At 32.1% G+C, this 15,844-nt stretch overlaps 2 protein-coding genes across 3 annotated transcripts; both read right to left on the bottom strand.

Annotated features, from left to right (window-relative positions):
• Positions 1 to 2,691: 2,691 nt before the first annotated feature.
• On the bottom strand, positions 2,692 to 4,316 carry LOC123898844. Of its 2 annotated transcripts, none has more exons than XM_045949868.1 (2): positions 3,793 to 4,316; positions 2,692 to 3,621 (listed from the first exon to the last, which is right to left on the bottom strand). In XM_045949868.1, exons 1-2 carry the CDS (start codon positions 4,042 to 4,044, stop codon positions 3,253 to 3,255), a joined length of 621 nt encoding a protein of 206 aa, XP_045805824.1. In that variant the 5' UTR covers positions 4,045 to 4,316; the 3' UTR covers positions 2,692 to 3,252. The 2 variants fall into 2 exon arrangements, with proteins under 2 accessions (XP_045805824.1, XP_045805825.1); XM_045949869.1 differs by having other exon boundaries at positions 2,953 to 3,621; positions 3,826 to 4,288.
• A 2,996-nt stretch (positions 4,317 to 7,312) lies between these two features.
• On the bottom strand, positions 7,313 to 10,254 carry LOC123897825 (G-type lectin S-receptor-like serine/threonine-protein kinase At2g19130). The gene has a single exon (XM_045948613.1). It carries the CDS (start codon positions 10,023 to 10,025, stop codon positions 7,533 to 7,535), a length of 2,493 nt encoding a protein of 830 aa, XP_045804569.1. The 5' UTR covers positions 10,026 to 10,254; the 3' UTR covers positions 7,313 to 7,532.
• Positions 10,255 to 15,844: the final 5,590 nt, after the last annotated feature.

The raw sequence follows: 15,844 nt of genomic DNA, 5'->3' as shown, positions 1-15,844 counted from the left end.
GAAAAGACACAATTTCAATGTTTTATAAGCAATACACAAACATTTTTACATTTTTTCATAAAAAAAATAAATATTGACTATTATGAGTGATAAAAATTTTATTTTTTTTATAATTTTGATAAATAGTATTTAGTTATTATAATATTTTAAATGATAAAAAATAATTTATTTTGGAAAAATATTCATTTACCTAATAATTTAATGATCTAATATATCGGAAAAATATTCATTTACCTAATAGAGGTCTGGATAGGGTTCAATTTGAAAGCGACTCGCAGGTTTTAACTAAAGCTATTCGAACGAGGCATAGTGATAATTCGGAATTTAGTTTAATTGTTGCTGATATTATCCAAATTATGTTATCGTGTATAAACTTTGAAGTGAAGTTTGTTGGGAGACAAGTGAATATGGTTGCTCATTCACTTGCTCGGGCGGCCAATTCTTGGGCTAGTTTCCATAGATTTGAGATTATTCTCTTATGTATTGAACACTTACTAGTTAATGAAAGGCGTTAAGTTTGTTTGATTAAAAACTATAAAAATTTTGAAGGAATATTTTTAGTAAAGGGTAATTTTGGTAGAAACTCTCAAATATCTTAAATATTGTACAAAAAAAATATTTGAGAGTTTCTACAAATATATATATATATATATTTGAGAGTTTTCAAAAAAAAAAAAAGGTACCGAATATATAATATTTGAGAGAGTTTTTTTAAAAATATATAACATTTGAGATATTTGAGCATTTCTACCAAAATTACCCTTTATTACAAATATTTCATCACCTCCCCTTCACCCCATCTACTTCGAAACAAACATACTCTAAAGGAAAATGTTACTCCATCCGATCTTATATATAAGAAAAAGTTTATTTTTTAGATTCATTGTAAAATTGATGTATCTAGATAACATTATAGTCTAGATATACATCAACTTTACATTGAATTTAAAAATAAACTTTTTCTTATATATAGGATCGGAGGGGGTATTTAGTAAGAATTTTTTGATGCAAGAAAGAGAAGAATGATACCCACAACCTAAAACAAAAAAAACCAACCGCCGGAAATTGAAAAACCTCGAAATTGCATATATGAAACAAAAATATGAACTTTACGAGAAATTGAAAGAAATGTTTCAAAACGAGTGATGCTATAAGTATAAAAAATAATAGAAATTGATGAAAAGCAAAAAACACACATATTAAAACCCTTTTGTCAATTTCACAAAAAAAAAAAAAAAAAAAAAACCTTTTGTAAAAAAAAAGCCATTTTGAAATTTTTGTAAATTAAAAATCTCATCTCATCTAAAACATCTCATCTCTTTTTTTTTTTTATTTTTTTTTTACAAAACATCTCTATTTATTTTGACAAAAAGCAATTTAGGAAATTTCTTTAATTTCCATTTTAAAATTTTTGTAAATTAAAAGAGTAATTTAAGAAATTTCTATTTAAAGAAGTCTTGAAATGACATGTTAAATTACTATTACATGTGGACCAATTAAAATTATACACCTTAACGGTGTACCGGTACACGGCCACATAAGATGTGTACCGGAGTGCTCACCATAAAATATTCATGGGTATTCAAAAGTCTACGAATTATGATGGATTTATTTATAAAATGGATTTTGAGAGACTTTTCAATTAAAAATTCACATAAAATACTGATCCAACAATCTCACTTTTTTTTTTTTTGACTAAATCCAACAATCTCACTTAAACTCAAGATATAGTTGTGTTCAAAAGAACATGGCAATAGTTGTGTTCTTTACAGCGGTACAAGAGGGGGAAAAAAGTCTTGAAATAATAGAAAAAGTCTTGAAATGTTGATAAATAAATATAGAAAAAGTCTTGGAATAGGGTTAGAGGTTTCGGGTTAAGGGTTAAGATTAAGGGTTTCATTCGTCTCTCTCTAACTCTCTGTGTCTGTCTCCATTTCTCTTCATCCCTCTATCTCCATCCGCCACTCTCTCCGTCCATTTTCTTGTTTTTTAACCAAAAAACTGGCCCACAATTGCCACATAAGCATTTCATTTGTAAAAATTAATAGTAGGGACCAAATTCAATAACAAAATAAATTATAGCATTTTTTTTACATCGTTTTTAAGATGTGAAAACTATTTTTTTCACATATTTAACACTTGTTTTTAATAAGTTGACGTCATCATTCCGTTTGTAAAATTAACGGGAGGTATCAATTTTGATATCAGAAAAAAGTGTAGAATTTTTTTTCACCATAAAAAAATAAAAATGTAGGGACCATTCTTGACTATAAGACAAAATGTGGGAACTAAAAATATGTTTAACTCATATAAGCAACTCTCATAGTGAAATAGAAAATAGATAGATCACGCGTGAACTTCAGAACTTGTGAAGAAATAGCTAGTAGTTACGTTGCGTCTCATGCAAGTAATGTTCTGCTTTCTTAAAACATCTTTATGAAGTTAAAGTTTATTACCATAATACTTTAATTTCTTAGCATGAATGATGATTATCTTTGATATTAAATTAAGGGAATGGAATTGTCAAATCAATAAAATTTAAAATCTAATTACCAAATATGATGACTCCAAATACATCATTTTCTAAGATTTGTGACAAATTAAATTTGTGCAACAACCAACCTTGTTCTGATTGAATTTCATAACCACTTTCTCTAACTTGCATTTTTAGATAAAAGTAACAGTGCCAAACAGAGAAAAGAGCAGGAAAATTTAAACTTGAGCAGATGTTTCAGTTTTCCTCCAATCTCAACTACCTCCTAAATGAGGGGAAAAAAAATAACAACACAAGAAACTTGTGATCTAGCTCCTATGCAGTCGAGATTTCAAACATTCGCACATTCAGAACATTGGTCGTCGTTTGGTCAAGATTAAACAGTTTGAAATCAAACTCAGTATTTTATATTACAAAATAAAAATATAAATTTACATTTACATTTTTTTGCTGTCTAGAATGCTGGAATACGGATTTTCGATGCCGAAATCCAATTTATGAACTTGTTCCCTTTCCGGTTGTGCAAAAGAAACCTTTATTCTTAGCAGCATTCCTTTGAACTAGTCTTGATGATTCTAAATTGTGATTGCGATCACAATTGCAATTATGCCGTGAATTTTGATGTTGGTGTAAAATGCAGACACAATTGCGATTGTGATGTTATTGCAGAGACCTCTAAAAAAATTATATTGCTGCCGCAATTACAGTTATAGGCCACAATGTCTACTCTTTTGGGCTTTGGATTTTGTGTTGGACAACTAACAAACCCTTTTTAGCAAGTGAGAGCTTGCATTCCAAAGAGAGAAACAACAGAAAAACATTGATGTCAAAATAATGACATTAGTTTTACCCCAAAAGATTGTAACCACTAAGCTTATGAGAATCATCATGTATATTCCTAGCCATTGGAACTTTTTTTGCTTCCCTAATTCACTTTCATTAGACTTGGATAAATTTTTTAATTCAAATACCGGTGAGCATGAAGACGATGAACTTGACAAAGACGATTCACTTTCTTTGATTTCTTCTTTATTTTTCTTGAAAGATGAACTTCTTGTATGTAGGGAATAACTACGCTTTGATCCAAAACAACTTTGGCTATAACGATTTTTCTTGTGAATTGTATTCTGCAAGGCAAAAGAAAAAAAAAATCAAGATGCATGGTAATAATAAAAATTGATAATTAAGTATTAATTATTTTACATATAAACTCAAATTATATAAAGCAATGATAGTAATTAAAACAATGTTAATTTAAAAGACTAACTAACAGTAATAAATTAAAAATAAAGACTAACCAATATGGTTTGAAATACCACAGCTTTAATCACCTTAGCAAGTGTTTGTTTTGGAGGATGACCAACAACCTGATCTTGTATCAATTTCGAACAATTTTGGTCCAAAAACATCGAATTGGTGGTTGAATTTTGTCTCTCATGTTTACGACAATTAATAGAAGGATTAATGACACTTTCAGACTCAAGCATGGAATCAAAATCAACGGCTGGACGAAAACATGTTAAGAACTTGTTCTTCGAAATGTTCTTCATAGTTTTCGAAGTTGCGTAACTACAAGAAAATGTTAGAAAAACAGCAAAGAGAAATTAAAGAACACAATCAGTTATAAGAAATAGTACTAACGAGTAATGAAGGGTTTAGGGGAGTTTTTTTTGGTGAATCTTAGGAGAGTTTATATAAGTAAGAAATGTGTATATATATAATATTGAGTCAATATCAAGGTATAAATAATAAGGACGAAAATAAAGAGGAGGACTTTGAATTTGACAATAGAAGTTTGAGGTTAAGGCCTGCAAAGATGTATGTTTGGATAATTAGACAAACAAGCACTTATAAGTAAGTGTCTTTGATTTTGTCTTTTAAATAAATAATATAATTATAGAAATAACGTGTGTTTGGTTCTATATTGTTGACCAAGGTGATTTGTTTTGAGAGTGATTGAGGCATATAAAATATGAGTAAGGACGATGATGCATATGCAGGGGACTTTGGAGGTATCCACGAGGGACAGGTGAGCACTTGGTAATAAGGATGTGATGTTGCAATTAAATATCTTAGGATCTATTCTTTAAATAGATTGATTTTGATAATTTCGTAGGGCATGCCTAGGGTAATGATACAATAGAGAAAATATATTGAAACACGGTCTTCTTCTTTGCAGCCAGCCCAACACCATGTGAAACGTTCAAAAAAAAATAAAGGGAAAAAAAAATTGTATTTCAAGCTTAGAAATTTGAGTGGAGTAGACTAAGTAGTTAATTCAAATTTTAGACTTAAGAGCATAAACCTCTCTCACGTGGGTGGTTAGTTTAACTAGTTTGAGTTAAGGGTTAAAAGAGTTGAGGGTCTTAGTTCAAACTCAGACAAAGAAGAAAAATACTAACTTTAACAATTAATTATTAATTTTGACTCTTTAAAAAAAGAGTATAAACCTATGTAACACGTAAGTCATGGCGGTGTACTGGTACAATACTGACACATATGATTGCATTCGATCAATTCAATTTGTAAAACTATTATCGGTGTTTGTGTGGGGGTCGTCGGGTGTATGTGCTTGTGACGTAGTACGGAAGCGGGAAGGAAAAACAAGCGCTAATCCTATAATAAAACACAGGTTCGCAAGCGACAAACCTGTCAGATAATGCTCTGGAATCCACCAGATTTCCGGAATCCACCAGAAAGAGTAACTAATCTAGAATCCACTAGACTTTCGGAATCCACCAGAATGAGTAATTTGGAATCCACCAAATTTGAGAAAATTCTCTATAATTTTATTGAATCAAAATAAAAATAACTAATTTAGCTTAAATAGCAGTGAAAAATAAAAATAACAAATCTCCTAAAAGATTGTAAAAATAAAAATAACTAACCTAACTAAATAAAAATAACAAATCTACCTAAAATATAAAAATAACTAATCTAGGTGAAATATAAGAATAAGAAATACCTAAAATATAATAAAACTAAATCTAGCTAAAATAATAAATTACTAAAGAAACCTTTGTAAATACTTCATAGGATTAAACACCAACATTTCAACTCATTATGTTATAACATGTTTCTGGTGTCAAATAATTGAATTGACATTTGAAATGCAATGGAAAAAAGGGCATTTTGTTAATCAAACATGCTATAGCAGTATAGCACACTAACTTAAAAAGAGAATCTCATTATTCAATTCAAACTATATATTGCAATTACAATTTTTAAAATCAAAGGATGTCATTTTGTTGCATCAATAACAAATAACTTTCTGCTGAGAACTTGGAGCCATCTGATGAGATATTTCTTTTGACCTGAGAGGTTGTTAAGGTTTTGCTCTTTACCCGTGAACTTTGTGTTGCTATTGGTTGTCATAAAATATTTGGAGGGATCTCGGAGTTGGAGGCAAATTAACCTCCAAGATCCCCTCAAGAATTTGAACTACCTGACCCATTGTAGGCCTTTTAGTTTCATTGCCTTGCACACACCAAGAAGCAACTTTTATTATTCGCGCAACCTCCTCAATGTCAGCATTTCCCTCCAATCTAGGGTCCAAAAGTGTGATGACACTACCACCTTCAATAACTACTTTTGCTGCTAAGGTAGGAAAGAAACTAACTTTATCATCTCCTGATGGACCAGAGTTCCTTCTACCTGATACAACCTCGAAAAGAATCTTTCCATAGCTGTAAACATCGGCTTTGGCTGTAATAGCCACCCCGGAAATCCACTCCGGAGCAAGATAGCCTATTGTTCCTCTCACGGTTGTTATTAAGACCCTGCTGAAATCTAGTCCAACTATCTGCAACTTTTGGACAAAAATCGGCATCTAGGAGAATGTTTTCAGGCTTTACATCGCAGTGTATGATACAGTCTCGACATTTTTCGTGGAGGTAAGTTAATCCCCTTGCAATTCCAAGAGCAATTTGGTATCTCGTTTTCGCAGTGTATGGTATCTCTTTTTGTACCATATGCCTATATAGTAGTTAGAAGAATTACCTTGTTTGAAGAACCCAAGTTCAAAGATTCCTCCTTTAGATGTAATAGTTTGGTCACCAGAGAGAGATTGGTTTGTTGAGATTGCTGTTAGAGCTGCAAGGGAAGGATAGGAGTGTATAGAGAATAAGAACATTAAAAGAGAAAGACAGAACCATGGTTTCTTCATATTGAAAATGGCTAAAACTTTTCCATGGAGAAACTATAATAAAGAAAATAGTAGAAGAATTATATATGTCTAAGTTGTGATGGAAAATGTGGTTATGAAGGCCCTACTGGAAGCTCTTCCATATATTTAGTCAAACATGTCTTTTCTTATAATTGCATTAATTACTTTGTCCTTTTGGGATTCACAACTCTTTTACTTGGAAACACAGATTGCATATCGTTCAATTTTGGATAGGTTTCATAAGTTGGTGTTTGTTTTTGAAGTGGTGCCTCTGTTCATTTTGATTCCTTTCGTGTGACTCTTGGCATATTTTCTTCAGGAGTTCATTTGATTTGGGGTTTCTTTTTGTACTATTTTGACTTCGTACTAGTAGTTGAAGCATTTTCCATCACATAGTCCAAATAACCTTGCTCCCAACCTTGACTTGAAACACTAGTAAGAGGAACATCTGTCAATGTTGATGCACTAGTTTCACTACTAGTATGAATCATATTATCAATTGTTTGATATTCATCAATCTAATCTTCACACAATTGCTTCACCCTTTCCAATTTTTTGGGAGCATCACCTCCATATATACAAGGAACAAAGTAATTCAAAAATGTCGGAGAGAGAGAGAGAGAGAGAGATAGAGAGAGAGAGAGAGAGAGAGATGATCAAACAATTATGGTTAACTAAAAATATTACATTACATGTAAATGTCTATAAATTATAGCATAAGCACATAATTGAATAGCTTATCCAAACAGGGACCTAATTTGGAAAGAGTCAATTTATTCAAACCATATATTACAATTACATTTGTTAAAGTCAAAGGATGACATTTTTTTTCATTAGTAACAGATTACAATAGAGACAACTAAATTGGTCTCCCTAATTTTCTGCTGAGGACTTAGAGCTAGCTGATGAGATGTTACTTTTGGCCTGAGAAGTTGTTGAGATGTTACTCTTTACCTGTGAACTTTGTGTTGAGCTAGAGTCAGTGTAGAAAATCATGTTCTCATCATGGTTGTCAACAAACATTTGAAGGGATCTTGGAATCGGAGGCAAATTCACCTCCAAAATCCCCTCAAGAATTTGAACTACCTGACCCATTGTTGGCCTTTCAGTTTCATTGTCTTGGACACACCAAGAAGCGACTTTAATTATCCGTGCAACCTCTTCAACGTCGCCATTTCCATCCAATCTAGGGTCCAAAAGGGTGATCGCACTGCCACCTTCAATAACTACTTTTGCAGCTACGGTAGGAAAGAAAGTAACTTGGCCATCTTCTGATGGATCAGAGTTCCTCCTACCCGATACAACCTCGAAAAGCATCATTCCATAGCTGTAAACATCGGCTTTGGCTGTAATAGCCACCCCAGAAATCCACTCTGGAGCAAGATAGCCTCTTGTTCCTCTCATGGTTGTTAGGACCCTGCTGAAATCTCGCCCGACTAGCTTAGCTAGTCCAAAGTCTGCAACTTTCGGAACAAAATCGGAGTCTAGGAGAATATTTTCAGGCTTTACATCACAGTGTATGATACAGTCTCGGCACTTCTCGTGGAGGTAAGTTAATCCCCTTGCAATTCCAAGAGCAATTTGGTATCTCATTTTCCAGTCCAATACCTTAGAAGAATCCTTTTTCATGAACAAATGGAAATCCAAGGAACCGTTTGGCATGTAATCATAAACCAGCATCCTTTTAGTACCTTCTGAACAGAATCCACGGAGCCGAACAAGATTAACATGTTGCACTGTCCCTATTGTACTCACTTCTGTTCTGAACTGCTTCTCTCCTTGGCTAACACTTTCCAACTTCTTCACTGCCACCACACTCGAATCAGCCAATGTTCCTTTGAAAACAGAACCAAATCCTCCTCCTCCCAACTTCTCAGAAAAATTCTTAGTTGCATTTTGCATATCTCTGTACCCAAATGCCACCAATGAACCCTCCACGGGCTTACCTGTTCCAACTGTTCGCTTTCTTCGCCTAAGTATGACAAACAGAAGAAGGGCCAAGAGAATCCCTATCCCAACAACCGCACCAGCTACAACACCGATAATCACCCCATTTTTGTTTTTAGCATCACTGAATTCTGATGCTGCAAGTTTTAGATACAATGTTTTTCCGCTACTGTCATCCGAAGGAAATTGTTGCAGATTCAGTAGGTCTTCAACCCAAATTGAACACTCATTACCATCATACGAATAAGCAGAACAAGAGCAGTTTTTCAAGCACATTGATTCACATTCTACTGCATTCCCTGAATTCACAGATTTTGCATGTTTAGGCAATGCCATGTTGGGGATTGCACGGAACCTGTCCTTTACTCTGTTAGAGTGATCAGAACTCTCGCATTGCAACGTTGTTTTTCTCTTACACCCACCTGAGTGATCCTCCAGATCCCAATCAGATTGCGACTTTGGCTCAAAACCACTCAAACAATTACAATACGGCTTCGAGTTCTCAGTACAGCTCCCAAACGCACCACAGAAAGCATAAACCTCACACTGTGTTCTTGGCTGCGACCAAAACAGGTTCCACTCATTGATACCTTCCAACCATGACAATTGCTTAATCTGCCCTGAGATATCCATCACAAACCGCGATATAATGGAAGGGTTATACAAAGAATAAGTGAAGTAGCTTTCATTCTCGTTCGACACAAACGAAAAATCGTAGATATAATTTGACCTCATCTCAGGAACCAAACTGAAAATATGTCCATTCCAAGGTCCACTTGTCCAATACTGTTCAGACTTATTCCAAAGAATAAGATATGAAGTTGTTCCTTTCGGGTCTAATTCCAAAGAGAAAAGACCTGTTGCAGGATCTTTCTTATTCTTCCATGAAGTAAGATACTGAGGCTTCTTTGTTTTAGTGTCTAGCTTAATTTTTCCACCAGGAAGCCAAGTATCTGTTGGATGATCAAAACTCTGCCATAGAGGCTTCGATACCTCATCATTAGGCCTATTTCTTAAAACCAGATTGCCGGTATCTAGGAGGACAGCTACGACAGTATCTGATTTAGGAAAACTCGTGTTTGTGGACCAAACTTGTTTTGAAAACTCATTTAATAGAACTAAATTACCAGCTGAAATTTCTAAGATTGCAGTGTTTTTGTCAGAGACAGGATTGTCTCTGTTGGCCACCCAAACAATTGTTTGCTGAATGATTTTTTTGTACCATATGCCTATATAGTAGTTAGAAGAATTACCTGGTTTGAAGAAACCAAGTTCAAAGATTCCTCCTTTAGAGATAAGAGTTTGATCACCAGAGATAGATTGGTTTGCAGAGATTGTAGTTATAGCTGCAAGGGAAGGATATGAGTTTAAAGAAAAGAAGAACATTAAAAAAGAAAGATAGAACCATGGTTTCATCATATTGAACAAAGGCTAAAACTCTTCCATGGAGAAACTATGAAAAATATTTGTGGAAGAATTACAGGTCTAAGCTGTGATTGAAAATGAATTAATAGGGCCTAGTGGATACTCTTCCATGCATTTAAGTCAAGTAAGTCTTTTCTTATAATTGCATTAATTACTTTGTCCTTGTGGGTTGGTTTAAGTCGTTGTCATTAGTTGTAAATTTCATGTGACTCTATCATATATTATGGACAACATTGTTAAGCAGTAGTAGTAGTAGTAGTATAAAGGTTGCAGCATTTATTAAATTTGTTTTACTTTGATACATTTGTAAGTATTTGTAGCATTTTCTATTGAGTGATGTTATTTTGAAATCAGAGAGACAAATACCATATGTCAGACAGCGTACAAAATAATATAGGGTGTTTGAAGTAGGGTGGATAGTTTAACTCATTTGAACTAAGGATGAAAGGAGTTAAGGAATAAGGGTCTCGCTAACGAATGCCTACGGGGCACTCTTTAAGCATTCCATTTAAAGGAACTTTTTATTCAAAAAGTTAAACATTACAATTTCCAATGCGTTGACTTTACGCATTCCGATAAAAATTCTATAAAAAACTTACTATTTAAGGGCTTAAAGAGTGCCCCGGGGCAGGGACGGATCTAGAAATCAATCACACGGGGGGCCGAATTTCTTTTTTTAATAATAAATAATAGAGTTAAATATATTTGTTGTCCTTATAAAATAACGAGTTTTTATGTTTAGCCCTATTAAATTTTAACTAAAAATATCCTCTAAAATCTTGTAGTTTAGTAAGAATAGTCCATATTTTCAAATATTTTTACAAAACATTGATACTTTTAGCCCTCAAAATAATTGCTATAAAATACAAATATGGACTAAAAGTAAATTTTTTGAAGGACAAAACTTAAAAACTCTTAATTTTATAAAGACAAAATATAACTCAAAATTATAAGATAAAATCACAATAATTTATTTAGAAGCACCCAAAACAAGAGTGGGTAAATTAAGAGATGTTATTAGCAACTCATATACATTAAAAGTTATACATATTAAGCATATATTATATATGCATGGGGAGGGGGGAGGGGAGGGGGGGGGTTGGAGCCCCTGCTTGCCCCCCCTTGGGTCCGTCCCTGCCCCGGGGGCACTATTTAGCATTTGCCAAGGAATAATGGTTTAGATTTCAAGTCCTGACAAGATGAAAAATACTAACACTAACGATTAATCACTAACTTTTACTGTTTAAAATAAATAAACGGTGTTTGGTGTCAATTATTGTTTAATAATCTTTTATTAGAATGATACAATTTGAGACTTTCTACACATTATTGCAGTGGAATACACTATCCAAATATTGCAGGATGGTATGATAATAGCTGTCAAATAAAAAAAAATGTTTTTATTCAAAAGATTTAACTAGTATGTATTTTCAGTTTTATATTTTATACATAAATGGTAACCACTTTTTTTGTACATAAATGGTAGCCACTTTAAGAAAATGAGTAGAGCCAAATATATAAGAAAAACACTTTAAGAAAATGAGTAGAACAAATATGATAACTGATTGAATAAAAATAAAATAAAAGTGATAAATTTTTAAAATAACTTATTATAAAAAATGTTACAAACTTTTGAATAAAAATTTCTTACCGAATACGTTTTTACTGAATATGTTACCGAATTCCTTGGTTCGTGTGTTTTTTTCAAAGTGTTCTTTATAAAAATGACCGGAGGGAGTAACTTTTATTTCCGGTCATCTTTTTCTTAAAAGTTTATTTCTTCAACTTGAGACAACGCTAATTTGACAAATTCAAGTTTTTCAACCTTTGTTGTGCTCACAAGTCAAAGCTCAAAACAACAACAAAAATCTCTTGAGATCTTAGTAAAGGATTGGGATGATTACCCTTCAAATTGGGCATTTGACTTTTGGGATTACAAGTCTCTTCTCTTCTTGAAGAAAATTAAGTGGGAATATTTTCCAATTAATTAACACATCGTGACAAGATAATCAATGAACTGATTTTTCTTTCACAATTCTTAAATGCAAAACTATTGTCCACTAGGTTTCCACTTGGTATAGATCATTGACTACAATTAAGAAATAATTAACTTTGCTCAAGTAGTATTTTGAAATCAATTAATTTTTTTGAACAATGAACGTATATAAAAACCATTCACATTTAAAATTTGTATTTAAAAATTAATTTTAGATACATAATTTTAGGTATATAAGAAGACATATCCCTAAACCCCTCTTGCAATCATTAAGACTGAACAACGGCGGCATCTGAGATTCATATCAATTCATTAGAATCTTCTGCCACAATGATGTGGCCTCCTATATGATATTCGTCGTCATTTATCCAATAGAGCTAGATTAACAAGACGCATATCACTCACCTTGAGACCACCCACCAAAACTCTTAGGGTTGCAAAATCGGACCATCGAACCCATGCAACATTTTTCGCCCCCTTCAAACCACCCCATAAAAAACGGTGCTGAAACTGAGTAATACGCTTCCACACTTTCACTATCATCTTCATACAATACCCCCTTTACCCTCTTGATGATCATGTCATATTGGGTTAAGAAAAATACTTGAGTTGTCACAAAATTTTAGATACAAGATTTGATCACATATAAAAGTATATATGATTTAGTTAATTGAAAAATATAATATACGGAGTATTATTTAATTATTTTCTCATTTTTATATTTTTCATTTTTACAAAGTGTGCTTAAATCGGTTATCTAAAATATCGTGATCGTATAAGAATTTTTTTGTTAATCTTAAAACTTGAGTTTTTTTTTTTTGGCAGTACTTAAAACTTTTGAGTTGTGGCATGAATTATTTTGTATTAAAGAAATTAACGAGGATCTTACCCAAAAAAATAATAATTAACGTGGATTTTTTATCAACATAATCCAAATAGAAAATCATTTAATTTTATATCTCCATAATATATTTTGTTAGGAGTTTAGAATTGAACATAAAACTAAATTAATAAACTGTATTGGTTCAAAAAACAAAATTAATAAACTGTATTAATAAACTAATGAGATTATTTTCTTTTTCTTCATTGTTTTTGTCAAGGTGAGCTATATGAGTGAGAGTGAGGATTGGGCCTGGTCCAATACTAACCATCCCACACACTATGAGAGAATTTTTTTTCTTCCCACCCCGTGTTTCTATTCTACCCCCAATTTTCCATTTTTGCTCTTGGTTAAAAAAATTGGAACGTGTTTTCCGAGGTTTTTTTATTTCAAGAAAAAAATTGGAAAACGCTTTCCGAAAAAAAAAAAAAAACTTCGGAACGCATTTTCCATTTTTTTTTTTGCCTTGAAATGAAAAAATGGGGATAGAAAAGAAACACGGGGTGGGTTGGGAAAAATTCACTATGGGAGGCATGTAATCCATATTGATATATAGTTTTTTTTTCTTCATTTTATTTAACTTTATTAATAGTGTAATAATATATGAAGTAGAATTTTACAAACATCATACCACAATATAAAGAGTTTTGGAGTTTGTTAAGCAGTTTCTATTGATGGGGACTGGATTTTAACATTCCTCCAACAATTGATTAGACCTTAGAGGATTTTCTGTATCTCCTTCAATTAATTATAATATGACTTCTCTACTAAAAATCCAAAATGGTTCTTAATCAGTTAGCTGTGAATGTAACTGTAATGTCGCATTCAACTATTATTATGGAAGAAAACAGCTATCACTGAAAACAATTTGCAAAATCTCCTGTGTTTAACAAAAGTCATTCATTTGATTTCTTGTACGACATAGCAATACTGTTGATGTTGTTGTATAAATAAATGGTAATCGCTTTTCTTCCTCCATGTTATTCAAATATGTCAAATACACTACCGAAAAATACCTTTTAGTAGAATTATTTTTCGGTCTAAAGTGATAAATATCATTGAAATTCACATTGTGAGATCATGCGTCAAGACGTTCAACCTAACAATAATGATATTATCAATTGAATTAAAACTTATAAACTCTTCTAGTAAAATATTACACAAAAGATATCCTCCGATAGAGTTAGCGGAATTCTTAGTAACGGTGATTACTATAAATAAATTGACCCAAGACCTTTTGGCCCCATTGCTAGTGAACCAATGGCATGTTGCCCCCAACTCTTTGTTTGGTCTCTTATCACCTAAGTTGGTTTTGATTATTTCAAATAGTTAGCTTCCTAGCTACTTCATCCTATTCCATTCCCCTGGGATATGCCATTGTTAGAAATTCTTCATACAATTTTTTATTTTGCTAGGCATTTGCCTTCTTTTGTCCTCCTTGAAAGCTTATCCATAAGTATTATCGTATTTAGTGTCTTATATACTACTACAACCGATTATGATATTTAAGTATATCTTATTAGCTAGAACATCTCTATAATACGAGTAACGTGTGTTAATTCAAAATAGAGGGCATTTTAGTATTGATTCAAAATAGACAAACCCATGTAGATATCTTCATTGCTTCTATCACCATACCTTTTTTTGCAACACCATTAATTACTATATAATGGTGAATTTCAAATACGTGGGCTTGAATAAAGTTTTGATGACTTATACGAATTGATAGCTATAATTGTATAAATTGAAGAATTAAAAAAAAAAAAAAAGAGTAATAAATAATTATTCAAATATTTTACTCAAAACAACTTATAATTTTGTATTGTAAACGACTTGTAATTTAATACAAATATTTTCCTCAAAACAATTTATAATTTGGTGCGTAGGAAGTACATGCTAAACCGAGTGATTATGACATGCACCTAGGACATAAAGGATTTGTGGTCATTTTCCTTTTCAACATTTCTTCATCAGCTAGTAATCTACCATGAATCCTTTTACAAAAAAAAAAAAAAAAAGTCATCCACCATGAATTAACTCTAAATTAGACCTTGCAACTCTAAATTATTTTGAATTAAGGATTGGGAGTAGGATCATGAGGCTCATTGCACATCAGTGTATAAGTTGCTATTAGAAGACACTATACCAACAATTTTTTGACTTTTGACATATCTTTTTACATACATAAGGCTCGAAATTATCCCATTTCCAAAGGTCATTGAAATCAATTGATCATTGATGAATTAGTTGAGAGAAAAATTCTTCTAAATCAGCCTCATTTGGAATCCATTAATCTTTCTAAAATCTCACATCATTAGCCACAACACAAGTTGCTAAGCCAATTTAGCAATATAACCATCATTTAGAGTCCTCATGCACCGAAAGCCAATGCAATGCCCAACTTCTTTAGAAAGACAAATTTGCTTACAAGCCGCATAACAAGTGCATTATTTGCATCACATACTAAGAAATACAATATTACTTCCTCCGTCTCAAAATAATTGTAATAAAATTTTGTCTCAAAATAATTGTCATTCTCACTTTTTAATGTAATACTTTTCAATTGTACCCCTAATAAAACAAACCTATAATTTATAGGGATAATTTAATAAAAATATCATTTCTTTTAACAACATCATTATATTTCTTAAAATGTGTGAAACAACCTTAAACGACAATCTTTTTGAGACGGAAAGAGTATATAAGAAAGCTTGAGCTAAGGGTAATCTTCATGCAAAGAATAAATTTCTTCTTTATCTTATCAAGAATAAAAGAATAAACATGTATATACATTAAATTAATATTTAAAAAATAATTTTTATTCAATAAATAAAATTACTCAATTAAGTAACTTATCCTAAGTTCCCAAAAGACTATTACACCCTTTGACATACTACTACAAAAGGCCATCCAGTTTAATTTAATTCAACAGACACA

Source organism: Trifolium pratense, linkage group LG7 (genome assembly GCF_020283565.1).
Source record: "Trifolium pratense cultivar HEN17-A07 linkage group LG7, ARS_RC_1.1, whole genome shotgun sequence".
Classification (NCBI taxonomy): domain Eukaryota; kingdom Viridiplantae; phylum Streptophyta; class Magnoliopsida; order Fabales; family Fabaceae; genus Trifolium; species Trifolium pratense.
The sequence above is the reverse complement of the archived record's forward strand: the minus strand, read 5'-3'. Positions and strand labels throughout refer to the sequence as shown.

Coding starts and splice junctions, on each gene's coding strand:
- LOC123898844 (XM_045949868.1), bottom strand. CDS start 4,044: ATGAAGAACATTTCGAAGAACAAGTTCTTAACATGTTTTCGTCCAGCC. Junction 3,622..3,792: donor TGGTATTTCAAACCATATTG/GTTAGTCTTTAT, acceptor TTTGCCTTGCAG/AATACAATTCACAAGAAAAA.
- LOC123897825 (XM_045948613.1), bottom strand. CDS start 10,025: ATGATGAAACCATGGTTCTATCTTTCTTTTTTAATGTTCTTCTTTTCT.